Source organism: Verticillium nonalfalfae (genome assembly GCF_003724135.2).
Source record: "Verticillium nonalfalfae strain VnAa140/NRRL 66861 chromosome Unknown scaffold_78, whole genome shotgun sequence".
Taxonomy (NCBI): Eukaryota; Fungi; Ascomycota; class Sordariomycetes; order Glomerellales; family Plectosphaerellaceae; genus Verticillium; species Verticillium nonalfalfae.
In genome coordinates this window covers 40996-67434 of record NW_021167303.1, presented here as the reverse complement: position 1 = coordinate 67434, position 26439 = coordinate 40996, and the positions used below count along the sequence as shown (strand labels likewise).

General features: G+C 54.6%; 9 protein-coding genes and 1 non-coding gene across 10 annotated transcripts; 4 read left to right on the top strand and 6 right to left on the bottom strand.

Moving 5' to 3' along the window:
• Window positions 1-180: 180 nt before the first annotated feature.
• Window positions 181-1116, top strand: D7B24_008553 (uncharacterized protein; the record flags this gene model as incomplete). The annotated part of the gene is made up of 1 exon (XM_028642639.1): window positions 181-1116. The coding sequence occupies one exon, from the start codon at window positions 181-183 to the stop codon at window positions 1114-1116; it is 936 nt and encodes a 311-aa protein (XP_028493573.1).
• A 420-nt stretch (window positions 1117-1536) lies between these two features.
• On the bottom strand, window positions 1537-3190 carry D7B24_008552 (uncharacterized protein; the record flags this gene model as incomplete). Its single annotated transcript, XM_028642638.1, has 3 exons — window positions 1537-1671; window positions 1729-2972; window positions 3058-3190. The coding sequence occupies 3 exons, from the start codon at window positions 3188-3190 to the stop codon at window positions 1537-1539; spliced, it is 1512 nt and encodes a 503-aa protein (XP_028493572.1).
• Window positions 3191-4673: 1483 nt separating this feature from the next.
• Window positions 4674-5488, bottom strand: D7B24_008551 (uncharacterized protein; the record flags this gene model as incomplete). Its single annotated transcript, XM_028642637.1, has 2 exons — window positions 4674-5321; window positions 5378-5488. 2 exons carry the CDS (start codon window positions 5486-5488, stop codon window positions 4674-4676), a joined length of 759 nt encoding a protein of 252 aa, XP_028493571.1.
• Window positions 5489-6874: 1386 nt separating this feature from the next.
• TNR3 (thiamine pyrophosphokinase) lies at window positions 6875-7933 on the top strand (the record flags this gene model as incomplete). The annotated part of the gene is made up of 1 exon (XM_028642636.1): window positions 6875-7933. The coding sequence occupies one exon, from the start codon at window positions 6875-6877 to the stop codon at window positions 7931-7933; it is 1059 nt and encodes a 352-aa protein (XP_028493570.1).
• A 730-nt stretch (window positions 7934-8663) lies between these two features.
• D7B24_008549 (uncharacterized protein) lies at window positions 8664-9269 on the top strand (the record flags this gene model as incomplete). Its single annotated transcript, XM_028642635.1, has 2 exons — window positions 8664-8807; window positions 8850-9269. The coding sequence occupies 2 exons, from the start codon at window positions 8664-8666 to the stop codon at window positions 9267-9269; spliced, it is 564 nt and encodes a 187-aa protein (XP_028493569.1).
• A 581-nt stretch (window positions 9270-9850) lies between these two features.
• On the bottom strand, window positions 9851-12680 carry D7B24_008548 (uncharacterized protein; the record flags this gene model as incomplete). Its single annotated transcript, XM_028642634.1, has 4 exons — window positions 9851-10071; window positions 10128-10814; window positions 10865-12364; window positions 12437-12680. 4 exons carry the CDS (start codon window positions 12678-12680, stop codon window positions 9851-9853), a joined length of 2652 nt encoding a protein of 883 aa, XP_028493568.1.
• A 2945-nt stretch (window positions 12681-15625) lies between these two features.
• Window positions 15626-18926, bottom strand: D7B24_008547 (uncharacterized protein; the record flags this gene model as incomplete). Its single annotated transcript, XM_028642633.1, has 6 exons — window positions 15626-16104; window positions 16158-16495; window positions 16547-16800; window positions 16852-17426; window positions 17504-18589; window positions 18659-18926. 6 exons carry the CDS (start codon window positions 18924-18926, stop codon window positions 15626-15628), a joined length of 3000 nt encoding a protein of 999 aa, XP_028493567.1.
• A 489-nt stretch (window positions 18927-19415) lies between these two features.
• On the bottom strand, window positions 19416-19511 carry D7B24_008546. The gene has a single exon. It is a non-coding gene; the product is annotated as a tRNA-Ala (tRNA).
• Window positions 19512-21480: 1969 nt separating this feature from the next.
• D7B24_008545 (uncharacterized protein) lies at window positions 21481-23323 on the top strand (the record flags this gene model as incomplete). Its single annotated transcript, XM_028642632.1, has 7 exons — window positions 21481-21666; window positions 21734-21858; window positions 21917-22026; window positions 22106-22179; window positions 22232-22280; window positions 22337-22733; window positions 22795-23323. 7 exons carry the CDS (start codon window positions 21481-21483, stop codon window positions 23321-23323), a joined length of 1470 nt encoding a protein of 489 aa, XP_028493566.1.
• A 454-nt stretch (window positions 23324-23777) lies between these two features.
• Window positions 23778-26419, bottom strand: D7B24_008544 (uncharacterized protein; the record flags this gene model as incomplete). The annotated part of the gene is made up of 4 exons (XM_028642631.1): window positions 23778-24866; window positions 24952-24966; window positions 25022-25530; window positions 26290-26419. 4 exons carry the CDS (start codon window positions 26417-26419, stop codon window positions 23778-23780), a joined length of 1743 nt encoding a protein of 580 aa, XP_028493565.1.
• Between the last annotated feature and the right edge of the window lie 20 nt (window positions 26420-26439).

Below are 26439 nucleotides of genomic sequence, written 5' to 3'. Positions count from 1 at the left end.
AGTCCGGGCCCCCGCAGTTAGTATTGGGGGGCTCTGGCACATCCAAGGGTCCCCAGACTGCCGGAATTCACATTTGGGGCCCGATCCTCGGTAGCTGTTCTGCCATCCGACCTTCGGCAGGACGGCAGCATTGATCGCCAACAAACAAAAGTGCCATCATCGAATTGATTTCTCGACTCAATGGACCCCGAGCATTCTGCAAAACACGCCGCCAATAGAGACAAACGTCTACAGCAACAGCGACAACAGAAGAAACAAGACCCCACCATGTCGAAGCTCGCACCCGGCCTCAAGGCTCTCATCAACGCGCCTTTTGCGCGAGGCGATCCGACCGCAGCTCCAGCAAGGATCCGCGAAGTCTACAGCGCCATCGCCAGCGACGCCGCAAAGCGAAACGTCGGCCTCAAACCTTGGGTCGTGCTGTCGACCGCTGCGACATTCACCCTCAATGCTCCCGATGCGCTGCCTGTGCTCCACGAGGTGGCGACAGCCTCCTCGGCTCATAACAACAGCAGCAGCGACGCAGCCGTACGAACTGCCGAGCTCATCCGCGAAGTCGGCCTGAAGTGTATCTCCTTCAACGGCATCCCCCGATCCATCAACTGCCTCAACGCCTTTCACGCCGTACTTCCCGCCGAAGTGAAGTCGCGCCTCGAGACGCAGCCGAGCCGCGCGCCTGACGAGACAACAGGGCCCCGTGGACGTGCCCTCTGGAACAGCGTATACGCACCCTTTGAAGACAAGCTGGTTACGAAGCTGGCGACCTCTCACCCGGATCTACCAGTGCACATTCTCAACAGCCACTACGGACCGTTGCTGTCTGAGCCGGCAGCTGAGAAGAGGGGAAACCTCGCCGCAACGGGGCGCGTGCTGACGAGCGTTATCGCTATTGCGTGCCTCAGGGCGCAGACGGGTGTCGGTCCACAGGTGCTGAGCCATGTTTTCGGCCTGCGAAAGGCGATTGAGGACGGCAGCTACAAGGCGGCGGGCGAGGAAGAGGTGGAGGGTGCCGAGTGGTTGGCTGGAGATGAGGGTAGCGAGTGGTTGTTGAAGAGCGTGGATTCCATATCGGAGGCGCTAGGTGGTGGGAACTTTGCAGCGAGAGCGAAGCTGTAGACATACTATAACGCTCAATAATTCATGCTCGCGGGCTCATGATTTGAGGTCACGATTCCACTTCATCCAGGTTCCGCTGGCAACAGCGGGTCATCTTGACATGGTCAGTGGTTTCGTTGAGACATCTTGACTCATCTGCAACGTCGAATCGTAACTATTTAGAATCGGTAAAGAAGGTCAGCCCAACGTTTCACTATAGCCCTGATGAATGGTTCTTTCAAGACATTCTCGGGATAGAGCAGAGTTCGAAGCAGAGCCTTCACTGAGACACACAAGGGGCGGGCGTTGTTTGCGTCGCTTGAAACCTTCACACCATGGACGAGGAGATTTAAGTAGTAGAACATTTTGCGCCTGGGCAAAAAAGCCAAGACCCAGCCAACCAACACCTGCCTATGCTACACAGAGATATTCCTTTCTACCTTACTCCATAACCTTCAGATCCTTGGCCACGGTGAATTGTGCATCCGTCTTGGCCTGAACCTCCTCAAGCTCAACGCCCGGCGCGATCTCCGTCAACGTCAACGTGCCGGCCTCCCGGTCCACTTCAAACACGCACTGCAGACCGTTAGTCATCTTTCAAAGAAGGAAGAATAATCACCAGGAAGTACTCACAAGGTCCGTGATGATGGTGCTCACAACGTTAGCACCTGTCAGCGGCAAGCTGCAGCTCTGAACCACCTTGGCACTTCCATCCTTGGCTACGTGCTCGGTAGCGACGACAATCTTGGTGCCTTCAGGATTGGAGACCAGATCCATTGCGCCACCCATGCCCTTCATGACCTTGCCGGGGATCATGTAGTTGGCCAGGTCGCCCGAGGCGCTGACCTGCAGTGCGCCGAGGATCGACACATCGACATGTCCGCCGCGGATCATGCCGAAGGACTCGGCGCTGTCGAACGTTGCGGCGCCGGGAACGAGCGTGACAGTCTCCTTGCCAGCGTTGACGATATCGGCATCGGCGTCGGCTGCCGTAGCAGGGTAAGGGCCCATGCCAAGGATGCCGTTCTCCGACTGCAGCCAGACCTTGGCGCCCTGGGGAAGGAATGATGGCGCCAGTGTTGGCAGACCGACACCAAGATTGACATAAAAGCCCTCCTTGAGCTCTTTCGCCGCGCGCTTGGCGATGCGGTCACGGCGCGTCTGGGCAGCGCTCGCTGAGGAGGAGGTCGAGGATGGCGAACCGGGGGGCGATGCGAGGGACTCCTGTGTCTTGAGGATCTCAATGTTCTTCTCGGCCGTCGCCGGCACAATGCGATCGACATAGATGCCGGGGAGGTCAACGTCGTTGGGGTCAATGGCGCCAGCAGGCACAATGTTCTCGGCCTCGACAATGGTCAGGGTGGCGGCTTTGGCCATGATGGGACCGAAGGCCTTGGTCGTGTACCGGAAGACGCAGTTGCCGGCCTCGTCGGCCTTCCAGGCGCGCAGGATAGCCACATCACCCGTGAGCGCCTTCTCCATGAGATAGGTCTTGCCGCCAAACTCTCGGCTCTCGCGAGCGTTGCCTCGTTCGAGCACTTTGCCCGAGGCATCGAGCCGCACAGGAATGTCGCCCGTCTGCAGCAGGGAGTGAGCGCCCGTTGGGGTGTAGAAGGCGGGGATACCGGCACCGGCCGCGCGTATCCTCTCGGCGAGGGTTCCTTGTGGGCACAGCTCGATGCCGATCTCACCAGTCAGATATTTCTTCTCCAAAGCCTTGTTGTTGCCGAGGAAAGACAGGATCAGCCTGCTAACCTGGCCCGCCTTGGTGAGAACCGAAAGGCCGCCCTTGCCTTCCTGGCCGGCATTGTTGGAGACGGCGGTGAGGGAGTGCAAGGATTCGGGGCCGCGGCGGTGGAGGGCAGTGATGAGTGTTTCTGATTGCAAAGAATGAGCACAAGTCTTGGGAAGGGTAAAGGCAGGCCGATTAGAGCTTGGAATGACGAGGTGAATGAGACGTACCGGCAACACCACAAAGGCCGAAACCAGAGCTGAGAATTGTCGACCCGCTCTTGATGTCGGCGACCGCATGATCCGCCGACTCAAACAGCTTCGACCCGCCTCTCTTCACCTCTGGCGCCTTGGCCGAGAACATGGCTGAAGACGTCGCAAACGTCCTCCTGGGTAGCGGCCTCGCCGACTGCGCGCAAACAAACCTCGCACTGCGTACCTGGCAAACAGCTGGTCTCACCTCGAGTGATGCCCTAAGCAGCACTCTTGGGCGCAGCGCGCATTGTGTGGCTCGCATGGTGTTGGGAACAGTTTTGTTGGTCGAGTCTTGGATTCAGTGTCGTTGCGAGGCAGTCGCACTCTGTCGCTTTTTGAAAATCTCAGATACTCCGTCGCTTTGAATGCCTTTTAATTAGTCTTGGGCCTCGTGAGAAGGAGGCTTCGTGATGGGCGGGCTTGACTTTTGATTGTCGCAGTACGGCAATGCGGTCCCCTAATCTGACTCCCGAAAGCGGCTGATAGCTCTCCCAAGCTCTCCAATTCTGCCCCGCGCAGAGTGACGTCTTGGAGGGTCTCGGGGTTCCAAAGTTCACTAGGCGGTCGGGAGGCTCGGGGTCAAAAGAAGCGCCGAACAGGAACTGACCATGAGGCCCTTGGCGTCAGTGGGGTTCAGCTCAAGGGGTGCCACAGCTTCCGCTTCCCCGCTCTTTGTAAATCATTGTGACCTCGGGACGGAGGATCAGATGGCCTAGGGGTCCATGATCAAGCAGGCTTTACGCGTCGGAGGACAGAAGTGTCACGCATGCCTTATTAGGGATGCCTGTGTTGTGGGTTGAATTAACCTGGTACCTGACCATGGCGCATCACTTCCCACATGTTCATCACATGTAGCCCGCCGGTCGGTAAAAAGACAAGGCCATCGAAACCGAAGACCAACCGAGCACGGCGCTTTTAACAATACAACCAGGACTTCGTGGACGATCGGGACAACCAGTATGCGACGCCGAAGTTGAAGTTTAGGCATTAAGGTACCTAGTGCATATTGTGCTGCAATCGATCCATTCGAGGGATTTACCAAGGAATACTTCGAGTACGATATCATCAAGCTGTGACGGAAGGTAATCGCGCGCTCTGATTTTCGCAATGCCGAGGCGAATTTTAGAGACAGGTCTTGATAAGCCAATTTTTTGCTCAACCGACCGAAATGCTAACAGTCGCATCTCCTATTACGCATCAGTGAGACCTGTAAAGAGGCAGGTTGCGGTGTCCTGCTTTCGGGGTTGCTGTCTGCACAGCCACGGCGGGTTGCTGCCAGGATTGTATCTGGCTTCGCTCGATCGTGCGATGGCAGAGCTTGACGGCGGACGCATGTGCAGTAGTAAGGTCAGTCGATAAGTAGAGCATGCAACATGGGCGGGCGGGCAACTCGAATCAATCGCGATATGGCATGTTCATATACGTTTTGTGACTACCTGACTGCCTAGATAGCAGCGCAAGACAAATTCGCGCTGCAGGAACGATGCATCGTACAGCTCTCATACCATCCATTACTGCCCAGAAATAAGACTCACAGCAAAGTCCCTGGCTGAGGTGAGGAAAGAATGCGGGACAACTCATGACGACGCTCCTTAATCCGAATCAGAGCTGGAGCTGGAGCTGGAGCTGCCGCTTCCCCTCCGCTTGTGGTGCTTCTTCTCCTTCTTCTCCTTCTTGTGCTTCTTGTGCTTCTTCTCGAACTTGTTCTCCAACAAGTTGGCGCCGATGGCACCGGCCACGGCGCCTCCGATCGTGCCAAGCGCACCCCCACCTGCGGCATGGGCCGCCCAGCCGGCCGCTCCACCGCCGACGAGCGTCGCGCCAAGGCCGCGCTCGTCCTGGGGACCGCCGTGCTGGCCCTGTTGCGGGTATGCTGGATACCCACTCTGCTGGGGACCGCCGTGCTGCGGTGGGTAGGACGAGTGCTGCCGGTTGTCCTGGCCGTAGCCTTGGGGGGGTTGGCTCTGACCGTAGCCAGGTTGAGGCGAGTGGCCTCCGTAGCTTGGCTGCGGCGAATGCCCGCCGTAGCCTTGTTGGGGAGGGGGACCTCCATAGCCCTGGTGGGGAGGAGGGCCGCCGTAGCCTTGCTGAGGTGGAGGTTGATTATACTGGTGCTGGGGAGGATAGGGAGAGGTTTGTCGGTTGTCTTGACCGTAGGGCTGGTGCGATGGGGGTCCGCCGCCGTAGTTCTGCTGGGGAGGGCCTTGGTTGTATGACGATTGTGGAGGGTATCCGCCCTGCTGGTAAGTGGCTGTTAGGATGGACGCAATACCGCCACGAAAAAAGAAAAACTTACCTGAGGGTAGCCTTGCGATTGGTAACCCTGGGGAGGCCCTTGGCCTTGGCTGTAACCTTGCGACTGTTGGTAGCCACCTCCCCCACCTCCGTAATAGTCTTGAGAGGACATGATGTCTGTTTGCGATGGAATGCGCCGGCGAATTTCAATGCTTCGAGTGGCAGCTCGCTGTGGATAAATGATGAAAGTAGGGGGAAAGGCGGAATGACAAAATGAGGGGAGTAGACAGATCGCCTCCTACTTAGGGTATCGAGATTGCCTGTACAAAGGGGAACGACTGCACCAAATGCGACAAGGAGGCAGCCCAGCGCCGATGATCCCGACAGCGCGGATTGGCGGGGTAGTTCCGTCATACGTGGCGCAGCCGCTGTCAGCCCCCGCCAGCCACCCCCTAAGCCCTGGACCTTGCTGCCTGCCCCTGGCAGATCATCAGTTTGTTCGCCATCATTGACAGATGTGCCTCATAAGGCTGATTGCCATGAGCTCGTGATCCGACGGCAATTTCTCGGGGGACTATCAGGCAAGAGGGTCGTTAACGTCTGGCGATACTGCCTTGATTTAGACCAGATGCAGGGGGACAAACGTACAAATCCATCGAACTTCATGCCCGCATCATGCCAGCCTTCAACCATTCACAGAGAGTAAGCAAGCCCCGGTCCAGTGTCTGACAGCATACCGATTAGGTGCCATGAGTGGGGCGTACAACTCGTTGTATCTCTCAGCCCAAGTTCTGCAAGACCTAGCTGCAAGACTTGGGTCCAAGACCAGCTCACCTTGCGAACGATACAGAGGCTTTTCATCATCAGCAGGATTTCGGTCCTTGCTATGCTCTTTAATGCGCCCCGCATATAATTGGTGACGATTCTCAGTCGAGCTGTGGCCCCAACGGAGAATCGTTGTAATCCAATACGATCCGAGAACGGTTCCGATGTCTGTGATCAAGCATCATAGTCTGAAACGAATCCATCCAGACGAGAATACAGGATTATATAGTCATTCCTACCTTGAAGTCCTTTTATTACAACACTGCCATATTCGTTGCAGAGGCATGGTAGGGCCATGTACCATCTGCGTCTGGTAATCATCCTTTTCTTTGAGGCCAAACCAATGCGTTGTTGCTCCTTCGCCCCTGTGGTCGCAGTCACGCAGGGCGTTGCACACGGCTCGCCAACAATACATTCACTTCGGTCATATTCGCGGGGCCACCAACGGCGTGAAACAGTCATTATGTGCGGACCGAACAGTGCAACAATCGTGGAGTTGCGTGTTGGTTCTGACCACTACCAGTGAATGCATGTCATCAAGTACAATTGATTGTGGAACATGAAACGAACAAGCTGATTCCGCCAAAAAGTTCTCAAAAGGCTTCATGAATATTTAAATATGCTTTCCTCTCAGAGTAGATATCGTAGACTTACCAAGGCGTGCACTCGAGATCTTCATGAGAACTCATATCTGATAGCGAACTCACTATCTTCTCCACAGTACTAGCCTGAAATGATCATGAATCCCTACCAGGTCAATGCCGAAACCATTCCCAAAGGGACTTGGGCCTTTTGTCTGACCTCCAAGCGATACGATACCGAGGGGCGACCACACTCGAAACTGGTCAGATTCGGGTACATCTTAGCCAACGTGGCTACACACCTTCAGCGGCTCTGCGACAAACCACGCGGGCGGAATGGCCGGTGCCAGCTGCTCAAATTCGAAAACTCTAACATCATTCCGCTGGATGAATCTTCTTCAAAAGCTCTCGAGGACACCTTCAAAGAGGTCTGCGCCCGGCTTCATGGTGACCCTCAAGCTAGAGGGCTCTGGGGTAAAGATGGCGCCGAGATTCAAGAAGCAACACCTGTCATCGGCGCACCCATTCCGTTCAATATGATCTATGGCGTAGTGCCCCTCTTCGGAATTGTGACCAGTGGCGCTCACCTCAATGCGTTCCACGGCGAGGGTGAGAACATGATAATCTGGCTAGCACAACGGGGGGCTTCCAAGTCCTCTTACCCAAACTGCTTTGATCAAATTGTGGCGGGCGGCAACGATGGTAGGCAGGATCAGACTCCACTCGACATCATTCTTCGCGAAGCCAAAGAGGAAGTGAAAGACGACCAACTCCATCAAACACTCATAAAAGCCAAAGGACCGGACACCGTTATAACCTATCACGTCTTCAATCCTACTGCTCCAGGAACTGCGGCAACGATTGCAGCTGGAAAGATTGAACCGGGAATACGATACGTGTTCGACTATGAAGTGCGCGATCCCAATCACGTCTTCAAGAAGAATGAAGATGACATTGCGCACATTAAGAGTTACACTGTGACACAGGTCAAGGATATGCTAAGGCAGGGCCAATTCAAGCCTAACTGTGGGCTCGTTATGCTCAACTTTCTCGTTAGAAAGGGAAGGATTGGGGATGACGACCCATTGTACCAGGAAACGGAGCGAGGTCTCGAGTTCCCTTACATCTGGAAGGAAGGCATAGCCTGCGATGAAGAGTCATACTCAAGCTTTCAACGTCAAGAAAGACGCCATGATGCTGCGTACGAATGACCTGTCGGTGAAACCACACGCCAACTCTACGCACGTCAGTAGCAACAAGTCCGCTAAACAGGGGCAGTCGAGTACTTGAAACCTCTGAATGACCTGAAGATCGTCCATCGATGGCTTCTGGAGGGGTATGGGGATGTGCTGTGCCACGTGCGACCACATGAATGGGAATCACAATTCTGCTGGCGCTATCGGGATAACGGCCAGCCGACTAGATAGTGGCCGCTCCTCAAAGTCGGCCAAATCATGCCCTTGAGCGTTATGACTGCCGAGAATGAACAGATCCGGTTTGAGTGGTTGCATCGAGAGTGAGACAGAGATTTGGTGGACCCAGCCGTCCGTAACGTTTGTAGTTTGAGGCAGCTCGATTTGGAATGCCTTGGGGAGCTGCACGTTGGCAAGTCAGGACGTTTGTCAGAATATCATCACCAAGACACATGAAAGCTAACTGTTCGTGGTCAAGTTTGCCTAGTTTTTGTATTCCGTGGCCACGTATCGAAACACCAAATCTCGGGCGAGCGGATGTGCTGTTCTAACATTCAACCCCTTCCATAGTCAATTTAGCAAATCGGAAGTATATTCGATGGGATGCAGACGGGGTGGAGAGTGTCTAACCTGGCGAGGCTAAAGATATAGAGGAAGTGCTGGGCAGACCAATGAGATCCAGCGACTGTGTTGCCAGAATAACAACAATCATCGCCTGGCTGGGACACATGCTGGGACACAGGGAATTATGAAGGGAACCTTCATTATTCCCGACGACCTGACGCCATACCAATACCTCCAGCAGACGGCGCTTCTCGAAAGGGGCGGCGAGTATCCGATGATCTGCAAATACAGCTCGGAGCCTAGTGACCCTTTGCTTGATACAAGGATTGTGATCTTGCCAATACTGGACCAACCGGCTGACTTGGCCTAGAATCGTATTGCCCAGCCTCGCGGCTTCGCCATGAAGCTCTTTGATGTCCACGGCATCATGTTCAAAGCTAGCAAGGACTTCTCGACCCAGGATATTGAGTTCAACGGCACCCTAGCTCTTGACCTGGCCGACGCCAAGATCACCAAAGGAATCATCAGACTCCGAATGAAGTACGGCGCTGAACCAAATGAGCTTGATACACTCCTTGGTGCCCGCAAAGACGCGGAGCTGCAGCGAGCGCGATGCAAGGTCCGAAATACACATCTAGAGTCAATTCGCTTCTGTTCCCAAATTGCTGATCGATTCGGCGACTATGATTCGAAGCACAATTTCGCGCCCTCCGGCGATTCTCAGACGCAACGTGCTGAAGAATCTGTTGACGGTCACCCCAATGATGTCCTGCACGAGAGGCTCAGGTAATTCTATCAAGTCAATCCCGCGGAATATCTCTTCAGGTGCAATTGCTCGAGAATCTCGACGATCAGCCAGTTGAGTACGCTGGAAAGGAGTGGGATTCCGACAAGGATCCATGGCAGACGGTTGGGGAAATTGGCCATTTCCAAGCAAGAGAGCTGAAACGAGAAAGGAATCATTTCTGGGTTGACGATCTTCGTATTGATCCGTGGCACGGCTTTGTCATACTTCAACCCCTCGGGAGCCCTCACAGGCTTTGATGTATAGGTGGGTAAGCTGCGCATCTTTTGCGGTGTGGCTGTAACTGTTGAATAGTGTACCCTGCCAGCAGTAAGTATTGCCGACAGCACAATGAGAAGACCGAGGTCAACGTGGGAAGCTTCGACGAGGTCGTCGGCTTCTAGTATAGAGATGCCCCTTGGGCTTCACAGAAGGGTCGACACGAGGACCAAGACACGCAGGCACCAATGGACGTTGATCAAAACAGTGCTTACAAATTGCAAATACGCTGCAGATCTTGCAATAGACGGCATCTTGCCAATGCTCAGATGACAAGTTGTGAAAAGTATGCATACGCATGCCACCATCTATGACTTGTGGGAATGGCCAGATCCATGTTCCGATGGAGCGGCACTGCTGTTGCGTCTGCCCAAACCGAAAAAGCCTCTCTTCTTGGGCTTGACTGGCGAGGTCAATCCCTCCAGCGAACCGTCCTTGATGGTCTCGATCTTCATATGGGAAGTCGGGAAGATGCCATGTTTGCCCTTGCTGGTAGTACCGACCCAGTACCAAGCATCTGGATCGTCCCCTATGTTTTGGTCAGCTCACGCCTCCAAATTTAGCCATGCGCATCGCAGTACTCACAGTCTAGATTTGTGATGGTCTCTCCCTTGTCAAAGCCTAACCAGCCAGGCCCATTTCCGGCCTTGACATCCCATTTCCACCTAGCAACGCCACTTCGCTGCGTACGCGGTGGCGCCTGTCCCGCCAGCTTGCCCCTTCGCGGTGCCTCGAGCTGTACCCATCGAGCCTGGAAAGCACCAAAGATGCCATCGTGCCAACCGAGACACCACTTGCCGCCCCAGCGTTCTGGGAATTCAACGCCGATTATCCTCGCTCCTGCAAAGAACTGAAGGACTTCTGTGCCGGGCTCAGGCCGGGCAAGGGGCTTCTCATCTGGCATCTGGACATGATCACGTGTAGCGACGGCCGACGGCAGCGACGCTCCGCCGTCTGGAGGCCCACCTGGTGGAGCGGCAGGGTTGGGAAAGTGTATGTCAAAGTCGTGCTCGTTAGGCTCGCCAGTAATGGTGCCATACAAGACAGTCAAGCCGGGGACGTCGGGTAGCGGTTGCGGGTGGCGGGCAAGATGACGCAGGAGAAGGGCGGCGGACGGGAAGACGGTGGCGTCGCCTTCGTAGGTCGTTGAGCCAATGTGAACACAAAAAGGGCATCCATAGGATGTCTTGGTCATGTGCCTGGTCGCCATATGCGACTTGTAGAGGAATCGACGACGGTAACGGATGCCTTCGCCTTGGAGATCGGCAATAGCTGCACGTGTCAGCGGGGAGCCGAGGTAGGAAGAACGAGCAGATACTTACACTCCTTGTCAGTATCCTGCAGCAACTGGCTGTATTTGTGCTCATACTCGCAGTGCATGCATTGCGCCTTGGCGTCTGCGAATACTGGGGGCGGTGCGCTAAACATGTGTCCGTACAGAATATCCTGTGTGTACGGCGTCGGTTTTGGCACATCTCCTGCACCACCAACCTTCTTGACAGCATCACCAGGTCCACTTTCTCTGAAGGTTTTCGCCCCCTTACAGAACCCCTTCCTCTCATAGAAGGAACTATCGGGTCCGATGACCAGATCAACTACTTTCCACGACGGATTGCCTATGGTGGATGTGGTATCTGGAATTGTTGACCTGTCTGATGACGCCCATTCTTCAATCAGAATGGACTTGTTCTCGCGCTCCGAAAGGCTCGGTACCCTGGCATCTCGCGTCTGCAGTGATGCCACGGTCAGGGATGGTGAATGCGAAACATCGTCGTGCTCGTACAATGCGGGGGCGGGGGATTTGTGACTATAGTGCCGTGGAGGCGACATATAGCTTGTGGCGCTGGACAGGGTCGAGCCCCTGTTGCTAGTATGTGGGCTAGTCATGTCATAATTGGAGCTGAGTCGGTCAGAGCTGGCGCCAGTCATACGTCGATCGGGGTGCGATGTTGGCCCGTGGTCACCATAGTTGTGGCCCATGCCGAGGCCCAGAGACGCCGCCAGGGGTTCAGGGGAGGAGGATAGGTGCGCCAGATGGACGCCTAGCCGCCTCTCGACCGGGCTCATAGGTTCTGCGGCGAGGCGAATTCTTTCCATCTCAGCTCGAAGGTAATCAGGCCCCGAGGGTATTGACTGTAGAGGCAGCACTTGAGGTGGAGAAGCTCGGGATGATAGTGTTGGTGAAGGTGAAGCCTGGGCTCGGTTCGGTAGGACGATTGCATGACCAAAGTGTTGCGGCGGTATCGCATGAGGCATGGGCTGAGAAGGGACAGACCGAGGCACAGGAGGTGGTGCCAGTGGCTGTTGAGCCCATTGTGTCGTCCGCGGGTCGACACCGAAGTCGAATCGACCAGAGTCACGATCGGCTTGGGGTGACGGAGCAGCCTGTGGGCTCGTAGGCGGTCGAGGCCAGGCCTCTGGGCTGCTAGGTATTGGTGCGTTAGATGCTCCAGTCGAACCCGACCTGACTCTCGTGCCCTTTGTGGAAGATTGCTTATTCGGCCAGAGAGAATGTTGTTGAGACTCCTTGCTGGGAACCGATGTTGCAGGTCGTACTGGATGGGTTGACGTCTTAGATGATTGAGAACCGGTGCGCGCTGTTCGAGGGAGAGGGGGTAGCGGAGGGAAAACGGTCGGCCGTGGCAGCTCCTTGGTCGGCTCGATGACCATTCCCCTGACTGCTTCCATTATCGTGAGCGCAAGAGACTTCGCAGCAGCCTGGAGCTCCTTGAATTTTGCCTCGTCGAAAGAGTCGACCTCGATATAATCCTCAAAGTCGTAAAGCATGCCGTCCAAGGCTCGCTGTTTCTCCTTGACCTCGCCTAGCAATCGTCAGCTCTGTTCACCCTCACCCCTGGCCATTCACTGCGTTCGAAAATGAAAGATTCACCAACCGTCTCGTGTCATTAGGTCTTTGAGCGCATCACCGAACTCGGGCGTCTGATCCTTAACCATGGGAGCTAGTCTTTTCATAGCTCTCTCACCCTCCTTGACAAGGGCCTGCCCCGCCTTGAGCATCCTCCAGCTCACATCCTCATCTTCGTCGGCGACATCCTCAGCCTGCGCGATGGCTTCGTTACCGCGCTCAATGATTTCGCTGAAAGGGCGCGTGACCAGTTGCTCTGTTTGGATTGCCATCGTGGTCGGGAGCAGCTCGGGCGGACTCCACGTCCCTGGCACTAGCTGTTCAGTGGCCAATTGACCCCGCGGACGGATTATCGGGTAAGAACGGTCTGTTTGTTGCGACGGGGCTGCGATGAACGTGGTCCACCAGAATCGTGGGGTAGACAGGCGATGTTCGTGAGGAAGTGGAAGGGCCCCTCGTCCTGTCGTCCCCTAGGTCGTGGACAGGCAATGAAGAAGTGATGTGTCGTAAACTGACCGCAAGGAAACACAAGTACCTTGTGTCGCAAGACCAGGCAAGGCCGTTTTTTTATTAATCGGTTGTCCTTCGTGTCACTCTGTCCCCTCCATTCATTCAACGCCTAGCCGCTCCCGCAGGTGCGCCATCCAATATCCTGGCCACTTGGCCCTTGAGCTCGTCCCCGACCTCGGCCAATAACGACCTATGGGGCACGAGTGGCCGATGCTTCAGGTATGGATCCGGAAGGTGAAAAGACGTCTCCCCGGCTAGTGAGCCGGAGGGTGGCACGCTAAGGCTTGACAGTGGTCGGATTCGCAGCATGGTAAGATAGAGGACGACTATTTACTCGGCCCTTGTTGACTATTTGCTCGGCCTAGCAGGGGGAAAGCCACAAAAGACAGGGGGGAAGCCACAAACACAGCGCCACCACCAAAATTAGCTATAGCAACTATATACCTCTACTCGTCTCTTATACACTCAAGTCTCTCGATTAATTCCGAGCTATAACTAAAGTAGCTAACAAAGCAACGCAGGCAGCCCCCTAAGGCAGCCCCCTAAGGCAGCCCCCTAAAGCAGCTACCTAAAGCTCTACACTTACCCTATCTTCCACCACATTATCAATACCCTCGAACTTAACAAAAATAATAATAACAACAATACTACCACCACTACCACCACTACCACTAAATACGCCTATTTTAAGCCCTCTAGATATCGCTAACGCCTCATTTTATCGTTAAAAGAAGCCTCTCCGATACCTCGTTTACCGATAGACTTACCAGCTAGCACCGAGGCCGCTACCGAGCATCGCCTTCCTCCAAAATCAACTACCCATCCCGAGAAACCCTCGAGCAGGAGGCAGATAGAATTAGGAGGGAGGCCTTAGCGCGTCGCCTACTTCGCTATTCGAGCGACTCAAAGGTAGGTACAAGGGACGAGGAAAGGTACATAGCAGCTACAGCTAATTCCAGTAGTAGGGTTGTGTTTATGGCTTGACCCTTGTCTAGTGTGATTTTACCCCTGCCGGGCAGAGCAAATAGTCAACAAGGGCCGAGTAAATAGTCGTTCTCGGTAAGATAACGCCTCGCCTGACATCGTTTGATGATGGAAAAGAGCCAAGGCTCAAGGGGTCTGGCCTCACCGGTGTCAGGTCAAGGGTCATAGGGCCAACTGGTCCCAATCCTGTACGGTTTCGCTGAGGTTTCTCAGTCGACGGACTGACGGGACGATCCTTGTCTGACTTCTTAGCGCGTCATGGAGACTAACCCTGATTGAGCTCAGGAGGCAGGACGTTTGAGGGTGTTGCTGAAGTTAGGTACAAGGAGGAGAACCAACGCCAACGCTGGCATTGCCGCGACAGCGCTCGTTCCGGACTGCCAACTCACCGAAAGTGATGTTGCTTGTGGCAGGCCCGAATGCCTGGACCAACAGTCCGTAGATGCCTGGCGCCGATCGTGTGTGGGCTTGCGCAACGAGTAAGTTGCTTGAATAGCCCGGCGCTCCAGAGATTAGTTCTTCCTTGTCGATGGTATGGACGGACCGAAAGAGATTGGTAGCGCATGCCCTGTCCTGAGTTTGGCGTAACAAGCGTCGTCCAACGAGCACCCAAGTGCCCGTGCCGCTCGACCTGATCAAGCCATCTTCACTGGCACCTTGGCATCAAATCTCTTTGCTTATTTCATTCGCATCTGAACCAAGCCCCTGTTCTGTGATGGGTACTTGTATACGGGCTGATGCAACCAAGAACAACGTGGCTGCCCAGACTGTGTATTCTTCATTCCTTCCACGATCCCTTCCATTGGCTCACACCATCAGCCAGCCACTTTCAGTCACTTATCCAATTGCCTCGAAAGGATCGCGAAGCGGGACGGCTGGCAAGGTTCCCTTGCATCATGTCCTGCATGTGATCCTAGCAATGTGAAAGCCTGGAGGTGTGCCAGGGGTCGTTACTCGGCACGTCAGCGAACTGGCTCCCCATAGCCCCGCCTAGACTTGTTCTACCCAGTAGCTCCAGCGTTCATGAGGAGCCTACCAGTCAAGCCAGTCTACGGAATAAATCGTCGGTCCCCGTAATCTTTCCAAGCGGTCCACTGGGTGATTGGGTCCCGCAAGCACCTCATTGCCAGATCCCTGTTAAACCCTGAGGTCACAGTGAATAGCGTCTGTGACTACCCCATGGTTACTCCGGGGTCGGACGCATATCACTTTTGGGGACAGCTCGGGCTGAAGCCCAGGGTGAGCTGCATAAGAAGGATTGCTGTACTCGCCCCGTTTTGCGCCGGAACTCATCCAGCAGATCATGCTCGCCGTCGGGGTGAATGCGATAAGATCCCGGACAGCGACTGACGCTGAAATCTTAGGGCAGCATGCCAGTCCTGCGAGGCATGATTGTAATTACTGCTCTCTACCAACCTGAAGAGCTCAACTGCCAGCATGCAACTTTAGTAATGCGAGCCTGCCTTGCACGGAGGGAACACGGAGAGAACACGGAGAGAACTCGAAGATCAAGATATTTCCTCATCTGTGCTATTTGATTCCTGATGGCTGAGAGCTGCAAAGCGAGCGGCTGTCTGAAAACCCTCAAGAATTGGATCGCGACATCCAGCTTCGGACGTTTGTGCCAGCTTGATGGAAATGGAGTGGTCAAATAATGATGCTGCAAGCCTGAAACCCCGCATCATACGCCCGGTGACAGCCCGAAATTTGGGTTCGGTTCCGCCTATGTACTGTTTTGCTCCTCGTCGTCAATGTCCATGGCTTCGTCATCTGAGCCATCGTCATCTGAGCCATCGCCATCACCCGCCGAGTCACCCCCGAGGCTGTCGGTGTCTTCCGCATCAAATTCTTCCGGAGTCTCTGGGTTGGAATTGTATTCGACGTGTAGTTCTCTTCCAGAGTTCCAATCGGCTTGCCACTTCACTGTCAGCTTCCTCGCCTCTGCCTTGACTTTCAGCTTTCTGTCTCGGTTGCAGATATTGTCAGAATCTCCGGTGAGAATATTCTCAAATAGAGCGTTCAAGTGTCGTTCAACGGCTGTGATGGCTTTTTGGCTAATCTTATCAAAATTTTCCGGCAATCGCTGCTTGCTGAGCCTCAATCTCCGCTCCATCACGACGAGGGCTTTGTGGAACATCTTCCCACCCTGGCGAGCTCCCTCAGCTTTGATGAAGTCCTTGCGCGATTTGAAGCAACCCGGTCCTACCCATTTGTCAGTGTAAATTAATGAACAGGCATGACGAGTCTGATCCGACCTGTATGGTTGAGTGCTTTATGGCAAATTGGAGCCATCGAGTCTTGAAGACTCAGCAAAAGCCGTGGGTGAGTCGAGGCAGCATCTTTGGATACCAGATCTAGAGCCGTGCGAATCTCATCGCGGATGATATCTTTGATCGGGACAAAGGCCTGCAGGCTGCGTTCTACTGGGCTAGCCAAGTCAACGTTCAGAGTCTTCAGACTATAAAGGATTTCTCGGATATAATTATGCCACACGACCTCGACGCGCTCCATCATGGGGCCAAGCAAAGCGGGGAGGTCTTGGTTCATTGCCTGGTCCCAATCCTGCACCAGGAGCTGGAGCATTGGTTTGCCGCTAAATTGGAGGGTGAGCATGAAGTAACACTGTTTGCGTATTTAAACTTACAGACTCTGCACCCAAGCATAATTGATTTTGGATTTTGGGCTTGTATAGCTGGCGCCATCCCTCTTCAAAATGGCATTATGGGTCATGTAATGCATGGCGTCTGTGCATGTCAGGTCGTCGGGTTTCATGAGATGCCATCGACCTATGACTCTCTGAACCTTGGCGGCACAGTCTCGAAGAATATTTTCCTTGTTGTGCAGAGGGTCAATGCGACCAATGTCGTCTTCAAATGAGGACAGCTCGAACCGAAGGGACTGATGCCAAATTAGCAAGTCGAGCGAAATGCAAATTGAAGTCAGCCTTACCTCTAGATTATTATTGTGTACTGTTTGCAGTGATTCGTCGATGTCCTGTTTCGTAAAGACAATATTGGCTTCCTCGTCTTCGTCCTGTGACCACTGGCGGATCCAGTTCAATAGCTTGGAATAGTTGTTCAAAACGGTATCGAGGTGTTCTTCACGAGTCCCAGCGGTAGACTCCCAAAGCCATTGCTTTGCTCGGGGGATCCCAGTGTAGGCCTCGCGAGGAAATCCGGGAATGTGAGATTCGTCATTCTTCAACCGCCAGAATGCTAACGAGCTGACAGCGATCACCTCAACAAGGCGTTCAGGACTTGCTTGCTGTTGAATGTTCCTGGAGCCATAAAACCTCTTTTGTCGGACCCTGAAGTCATCCTGAATTCGTGACTGAACGATGTCGTTCCTAGTCCGAGTGCAAAGATAAGCAAGTTTTGACTCCATATACGCTCGGGATCTGTTTTTCCGAGCTGTCTGCTCGGTAATGTGCATGATATTCTTGCGTGATTCTTCCAAACCCCGTATGGCCTCAGACTTCGCAGATTTGAGGGCCTGGAGTTCGTTCTTGAGAGCCTCTTGTTGCCCTGGTAAGAAGTTAGTATCGTACTCCATAGTATGATTCGAGTAGCACTTCAGGCTCAAGAAGTATGTGGAGACTTACTAGGTTTGGCCTTCTGGAGCCGTTTCACCATACGGTCTACCTGACTCTTGGCCTTTGTAGTCGTTTTCTTCTTCTTTTTGAATGCGTTCTCTTCGAGCTTTGCCTCATTCTCGAGGGCCTTGATTTCAGCCACTAATGCTATTGACCTGGTGTGAACCGCCATTGTTTCGGGTTGATTCCGTATCTCTTTCGAGCGCGCGAGTTGGCCACGGATATTGATGTCGTCGGATTTCGTGAGAACAAACCCAAAGCCCTTGCTGTGGTATCGGCCGTCCATCTGAAGTCGCAACTCTTGTTGATTCCCAAGAAGAGAGTGGGCCGTCATCTCATCAGCCGCGCGAATAATTGGGGCTACAATGATCGTTACTGACAGCTTTTCGTAGAATTGCTGAGCCACTGCTGCTCGACTTTGCACCATGTCCCCCAGCCCAGGGAGGTCCACTAAGCTAATTCCGTTCTTCAGAATATCCACGCGAAGGAATTGACGGACTTGTTTAACCAGAGGCCAAGCTGCAAATTGCTTCCCTTCTTTCCCGTGGTTATGGACTGTAGAGCCCAAGTATGGGCGAACCTGCCGAGCCAGCTTCTCAGGATCCGAGTCGTGCAGGCTTTTGGTCGTCCCGAGAAGTCTGAGTACGTCCTTGTTGCACTCCATTAGATTCTCGGCAGTCATTTCTCGAAAGTCTTGGAGGGAGAGACCAGTTCCCCAGACAGCTTGTACCTTGCCAAGGACATCGTCGATGACGGCTTGCGCCTCAGCCTGGTCCTGAATCCTCGCGTCCTCGTCATTGTCGTGGCGGTCTTCAATTTCCTCGAGACAAGACATAGCTTGGAAGAGCGTTTCCACTTGTTGTTCAATTTCTGCGTAGCTGTGGAAGTCAACCTCGGCGCGATATTCAAAGCCAGCTCGCATGTCATGGTTCCAGGAGACCTGGCACACAACTGCGGTAGCTGCCTGCTCACAGCTCGAAGGAAGGAACTCATGAATTCCCAGGAGAGCATTGAGCAACGATGTCTTACCAGCTCCTGTTGAACCGGCGACACCAACGAGAAGCTCGAAGGAGCGATGTTTGTTTTCTGCTTCGCCTGCAGTCACCGTTCTTGTATTAATCTCTTGACTGTCGTAAAGGGAGAGTTCAGATCGAATCAACTTACGCATTTCTTGGGCCCAATTTTTCAGCTCCGCCAAACCCGTCATATCATCTTGTTTAGCCACCTCATTGCCCGCCAGGACATTGTTGATCAGAGGCGCTAACTCATTGAGATAGACTCCAGCGTCGATGACAGCCTGTTCTTTGATGAGCAGCCTTTCCATGACTGGACACTTCTCGCAGTTGAACCACGTCACATTATCATTGTGACTGGATTGAATAGATTTCAAGCTGGTGGGTTTGCTATCCTCAGCACGGGACAGCTGAGACATGTTGAGCTGCAGTGTACCTGAAAGGCACCAACTTCGGGGGCGGAGCAATCAGGTGCCGCCAGACAGGCCTGCGGAAGATAATGTACCAATGAATATTGGCGTTGGTGAAGTAGATTGAAGATTGAAGTCAAGCAGAGGTCGAAAGATCGGGTGGGAGGTTGAGATGGGTTGAAGAATATAAATAGGAGTGACTGGATGGTGCACGAGGCAGTCACCCGAAGGACAGCAATAGGAAAGAGCCTTGACAGTTCCGAGTGATACACCTGAACCTATGATTCACACATCAAGCCCACGCAGATCCCTGGAGTGCCGCAAAGGCTCTCTTAATTTTAAAAGCAGAGACGACGCCAGATAAAAAGAAATTGACAGGACGCAATTCAACAGGTTTTTTTTTTCTTTCAAACTCGAGAGATGCTGAATTCGAGCTGTTAACAGTACGTACACATAGAAGAAGAACGGCCTGCCGGCTATGAGGGCTAAAAACAAAATTGGAGCCGCCGCGGATTGAACACGGGACCTTCTGTAGAATAGGCTTCTATTTCGAAGCTATGCAAAACAGACGCGCTACCACTGCGCCACGACCCCACATGTCAAGAGCGAAAGAACATAGCGTTCAAGTAGGCCAACCTCTCGTGCTGAGCTCTGCATACTAGTATTGCGCCGTCATTGTACGGGGATTCATAAAGTCCTCTCGATATCATTAATTTCTTATTCAAGTTCTCAGCTTAGTTTGTTCCCAGCAGTTTTCCAGTTGGAGTCTCATGTAAACTTGTTCCTCTCGTTGAATCGTGATCAAGAAAAGTTAGCCTACGCCACTTAGAAGACAATCAAGCGCCTCCGACTCTGTGAGAAGACATTGACTTGCCGATTGCCCCCGGTCACATTCCATACTGCCACAGAGCTTAGTTAAACATTGTGTACCTGTCCTACACGGCTTCGCATTTCTGCCTCGCAAGAGGAGAGGCAGATTCAGCTCCTCCGACAAAAAGGCGGGCACTGTTCTGAAAGCAGCTGATGAGTGCACAGAGTGGCAGCTGACGAAAGGCTCATGATTCATTGCACATTGAGACTATTCAGCTGCAATTCCGACAACGACAGTGGATACTATTCGCGAATCTTGAGCGTGAGCAGGCCTAGGGGAGTCTCGTTCCCGGCGTGACGGCCCAATTTCTGGGGTCCGAACCTCACCGTAGCACCTACGCGAATCATTGGCCACCTTGGCACTCCAGCGCCTTTGCGGCTGCGAGACTTCCTCCGCTAGAGTCTCCAGTCTGACTGGGAGTAATGCAACTCGAAGCATGTCCTCCCAATGCGTTCTCTCTACTGACCAGGCACTGTGTTGAAGTCTCGATTCCGGATACTAACTTACTGTACATCACAGGGTGTTAGACATGTAACAACTTCCATCAGCACGCAGTTCCTTGTGAATACAAAACCGTACATCAACTGAACATCGTGTCTCTTTTTCTTCAAACAATGGTTTCCTTACCGACTGTCAGTCTCTCTCGCACAACGATTCCTGATTGGGTGGGTGATTCAGCTTGTCAGTAGAATCATCGGGATACACGGTATCTCTGCCTATCATTATCGGAATGCACCATGATTAAACCTTCCGAAGATGTCAGCATGAGTGTGGATCGGGGTGCCATCCAAGACATCAGACATGGCGGTCGCATGAGGTGGGATGCCGTGCTCGCGGAGAAGCTTTGCATCAATCTCTTCACACTGCTGCCCAGGTCGCTGGAAAATACCCTCCAAACGTGTTGTGGTTCCTTTTTGGCGCTCTTGGGACTTATTTGGTAAAGACCCTCGCTCATGGATCAGCGTCTGAGGCATACCTTCCGTGAGCACATCTGCTGCAGATGCCGTGCGGCACAGACAAATCACTAGAGTTGCAGTAGTGCCATGATTGTAAATCCCAAGCGACATTCAGCCATTCACAGTAACGAGGAATTACGATTTGCAATCTGTATCAAGCTTCTGGGGTGGACCAGCATGACGCCCCTCTTGGGTCACTTCCCCACACCGAGAGAGCCATGGCATCCCCTCAAAAGGCCCCGGACGCCAAGCTGGAGAGGCATCAGCGGCCCAGAACGTGCCGAGCTCGCAACGCCTTATCTCCAAGTAACTCCAATGGCACGTCTGATGGACGCTCTGACGGAATCCCCAAATCCCCCACCCCCTCGGGTTCGGCGGTCAAATCTGTCGCCGTTCACCCCGCGAAGTCTGGGGTCCACTTCCCCGCCTTCACCACCACGCCTCAGCATCCCCGGGTTCCAAATGTGCCCCCGTAAAGTCTGGAACTCACGGCACGTTGTTACCCCAGGTTTGAGAAGATCAGCACTGACACTAGTCGTTAAATCCTGACTTGTGAGTGTCGAAAACATAGAGATTGCGGCACGGGAGATATAAAGTCAGTTGTCACGTCGCACACCACTGCCGCTTCTGTCTCAGTTTTGCAACAGCAGCCTGTCTCTTTATAATAACCTTTTTTTTAACGAGACGAGGCATGCACCGCCAGGAAGACAACATACAAAGCAACCAGCAACTCGAGATGACGACCCCTCAGGAGAAGCGTGCCTCGCGGGAGGAGCACATCGACCATGTGCGCAGCAACATCGATGATGATGGCGAGAAACAAGTCTTTGCTGAAGAGGGCGATGTCGATTACACGGGAACAGCAAAGAAGACGGATCCAGAGGAGATTCGTTTAGTGAAGAAACTTGACTATCGCATCATGGTACGTGGAACTTGGTGATCACTCAATCCTTCGCCGACAAAAGCGCTGACCGCGACAATGTTGACAGCCCACACTCTGTGTGATGTATTTTTTGAACTACGTTGATCGCAACGCCATTGCACAAGCGCGTCTCAACGGTCTCGAAGACGACCTGAAGATGACGGGAACAGATTTCAACACGGCCGTGTCCATGTGAGTAACCAACGAGGATAGCAATGCTGGAGCGTCCCCAACGCTGACTCGGCTATAGTCTGTTTGTCGGCTACGTCCTCATGCAGATCCCTTCCAATATGTTGATCACAAAGGTGAATCCTGGGATTTACATGAGCTCTTGGATGGTTGTGTGGGCTGCTGTGTCCGGTACGTTGGCCTATTGCATCTGGCGCGGCCTGTCACTCTGAACCCTTCAGGACCCCCACTGACGGTCACGACTTCGTAGCTTGCACCGCTCTTGTCCACAACTTTGCTGGCCTCGTAGCATGCCGGTTCTTCCTGGGCATCACCGAAGCTCCTGTGAGTACAGCGCGCGGCGCTGAATCGAAGGCTCTTCTGACCTCTGGCACAGTTCTACCCCGGTGCCACATACATGCTTTCGATCTTCTACACCCGTAAAGGTGAGTCCGTACCTATGACAAGGAAGCCCTTGCAGGCTGCTGACGAGGCCGTCCAGAGGTCGCAACCCGCATCGCTGTTCTGTACTGCGCTCAGATCCTGGCCACGGGCTTCTCCGGCCTCATCGCAGCTGGCGTCTTTGAGGGCCTGGACGACGTTCGCGGTCTCGAGGGATGGCGCTGGCTCTTCCTCCTCGAGGGTGTCGTCACAGCTCTCGTGGCGGTGCTCGGATTCTGGCTCCTCCCCAACACGCCTCTCACGACGCGCTGGCTGAGCGAACGCGAGAAGGAGCTCGCGCACGCCCGCATGGAGAAGGACAAGCTCACCGACTCGCTGGGCCAGGCGTCTGCCGTCGAGGGTCTCAAGCAGGCGTGCCGCGACAAGCGCACATGGCTCTTCGTGCTGATGCAGTGCTTCCACCTCTCTGCCTGCTCCTTCAACAGCTTCTTCCCCACGTACGTGTCTCTCTTCCGTCGAACAAGGCAGGTGGCGGGTTCTAACGATGCTTGTCATCAGCGTGATCAAGACACTCGGCTTCAACACGACCGTCACGCTCGTCATGACGTGCCCGCCCTTCATCTTCGCCGGCGCCGCCGGCATCTTTTTCGGCTGGAGCTCGGGCCGCCTCCACGAGCGCACGTGGCACATCACCGCCGGCCTCGCCTTTGCCGTCGCAGGCTTCGCCCTCGCCGCGGCGTCGCTCAACACGGCCGCGCGCTACGTCGCGTGCTTCATCTTCGCGGCCGGCGCCTACTCGGTCAACAGCGTCATCATCGGCTGGGCGTCGTCGACGCTGGGCCAGACCAAGGAGAAGAAGGCCGTCGTGCTGGCCATGACCAACGTCGGCGGCCAGATTGGCTACATCTACGGCGCGTACCTCTGGCCCAAGTCCGACTCGCCTCGGTACGCCATCGGCTTTGGTGCCTCGGCCGCGTTTGCCTTTGGTTCCATCGTGTGTGCGTGGGTCATCCGCGTGCTGCTCATCCGCGAGAACAAGAGGATCCGTGCTTCTGGCGCCGACCACGGCAATCTTTACGGCTACTAGGCGCGGTACGGAGAGGAGGCTGCGCAGGGACGGCGTATGGAAAACGCGTGGGCGCGTGCGACATGGCTGGCTCGAGCCAGCTTCACACTCAAGACTGTATGTGGAATGGTCTTCGGCGCAAATGGGGGTTTCGTCAAGGTTTTGACACGGGCATGAAATCAAGTATCTTTGAAACCATCGTCTTGTAAATCACCGTCGTGAAATCTCCATCGTGAAATCTCCATCGTTAAAGTCATTATTGAAATTGGTCTCTTTTAAATCATCATGTTTCGAATCATTATTTCTCAAATCATCATTCTTCAAGTCATCGTTGAAATCACCATCTTCCGAATCATGAATGCACGATGCTTGGCGAAGAAATACTTCAGAGTCGAATGCTGTATTGCATAATGACCAAGCTTGGCCTGTGTACAGAAATCCAACAGACAGCCCACCTCGATCAGTAGACGTGCACTCACGTCTGGCGTTTCTTGATCCTGGGAAAGGCAAGCCACACGCCGGCGACGACGACGATGAGCGCGAGAATGATGGGCTGCAGCACGAGCAGACCCCGCTTCGCCGCAATGGCACCAATGGCAAAGGGGAAGACGGTGCCACCGGTGCCGCCCATGGCCATGGCGAAGCCAATGGCGCTGACGTGGATGTCCTTGGGCAGCAGCTTGGCGGTGACGGTGACGGCGCCGGGGAACATGGGCCCGAGGAAGAAGCCGAGGAAGGCGACGGCGACGGCGGAGACCTCGAAGCGCGGCACGAGCCAGAAGAGCAGCTGCAGCGCGATGCAGCAGACGAGGTAGATGCTGATGCAGAGGCGCTCGCCGAAGCGCTCGGTCACGAAACCCAGACCGGCGCGGCCGGCGACCATGCCGGCCCAGAAGCCGGAGCCGGAGATGCCGGACGCGTAGGCGCCGGCCTCGCGCACGCGCAGCATGAAGGTGACGACCCAGCCGCCGAGGCCGACCTCGACGCCCATGTAGGTGAAGAAGAAGAGGGCGCACATCCAGGTGACCTTGCTCTTGAGGGCATCCTTGGTGCCGGCGCCCTGGGCGCCGTCCTGGCGGGGGTGCTCGGCGCGGTAGACGGCGCCCGTCTTGTGCCAGAAGGTGATGGTGAGGCCGACCCACTCGAGCACGGAGATGGCGATCATGATGTAGTAAAAGGTGTACCACGGCAGGCCGGCCTTGACGACCATGGAGGTGGCGATGAGGGGCGCGAAGAGGGCGCCGAGGGAGTAGCAGGCGTGCATGAAGCCCTGGACCTGGTTGGCCTTGTCCATGTCGCCGACCCAGGCGCAGTAGCAGGCGTCGGTGAGGCCGTTGCCGAAGCCGGAGATGGCGTAGATGACGACGATGACGGGGAACGGCGGGTGCGTGGCGACGACGGCGTAGGTGATGATGTGGCACAGCGGGGCCATGACAGCGACGCCGCGCTGGCCGTACTTCATGTGGATGCGTGCATTGGTAAAGGCAGCGACCGAGTAGCCGGCAAAGGGCGTCAAGAAGACGAGCGACACGATGGTGTAGTTGAGGTCGTAGTATTGTTCGAGCTGTCGTCGGTCAGCACGTAGTCAGTCAGTCGGTCAGTCCAAGGGCCTCGGAGCAGCCATGGACGCTACGCTTGCCGTGACATACGTAAGGAATGAGGGCCTAGGCAACGTTAGCGACTCTCGTCAAGCGACTCTCGTCAAGATCGTCAAGCGACTCTTGTCAAGATGGGCGTCGAGGCTGAACCCACACCAACGGCCGCGTCGTTGAGGCCGGCAATGATGAAGGACAGAAATGCGAAAGCCAGCTTGGGCACGTTGCCGCGAGGGTGGTTCCATCGCTGGACTTCGCCATGGGCCACATGTCCTGGCGGCGGGCCTGTACCATCGGCGTCTCCGACCTCTTCTGAAGAGTTCCTTCGCGGGTCCTGCGGCGCTGACCCGACACGCGTCATGTCCTTGCCGACAGATTGGCCGGTGCCCAGGCGCTGGAGCTCGATGCCTTCAGCAGCCATGGGCGATGAGGGGCTGTTGGACTTGCCGGCCACAGACAAGGCCGTGGCCGGGCGCGTGATTGTCGCAGTCTGAGACATGGCAGTTGGTTCGGACAGGACAGACACGATGGCTGGTTGAAGCAATGCCAACTGGGTGGCGGTCGAGAAGAAGGTCGAGAGCAAGCACGCAGATGCGAGGTCGACCTTGGCCTGCTTTTTCAACACTTCTTCTACTGACAAGGCGGTTTGGACAAAATGGGTTTGACAAGGCGGTTTTGACGAGGTTGGATGCGGGGGGGCAAGAACAACCCGACGAATCGAAGGCACGGCGGAGAGCGGGGCAGCCCGAACCAGAAGTCCGCCTTCCGCCCGGTATATGATACATAGTATATGTATGGGCGTGCGACACTCCGCGATCCTGAACTCGTGTCACGCCGTTGCTCGGTCATGCCCCGAGCCAATGAATGGCCACGAATACCGACGAGTGGGTTTCCGCTTTCCCGCCGTCTGCCAGGAACTTGTACCTACAGACGGTACCTAGGAACCCACTACAAGGTCCGTATGCCGTCTTGGGGTCTTCATCCCTTTGAACCCGAAATTGATCTCAGGTACAGAAAATACGTACTGGAAGGACCCAACTAACGTGGCAGAAATGAGCTTGACAGCTAATCAAATCATGCACCTAGCCCACAGTACATTCACAATAGGCTATAGTACTATAGCCCACCTAACGACATCAGGCGTACTGGGTTTATAGCGAGGATCTTAGATGGATTACGTTAGAATGAGGTAGGACTCTAGGTACTGCGTAAGGTTAACAAATGTAGCAGCGCTAAACCTGATTATGAAGGCGGTATACGGCTTATGGGGCGCTTGCTTGTACTGAGATCAAGTTCGGGTTCAAAGGGTTAGAGGGGCAATGCATCCTCCGGAAAATCGCCCAGTCTGGTCATCGTTTGCCGAAAGACGCACGGCTTGCACGTGTGCTGCACCGTGGTCGATGACGCTTATGCGGGCCGAGTAAAGCGCATGCGACTCGGCCCTCGCAGGTGGAGGTCGAGACCATGACCAGCGAGGCAGTGCCCAGAACAGCGCATCGAGAGCTCCCTCGTTGATGAGCATCACAAATTGGCTCGGAGGGG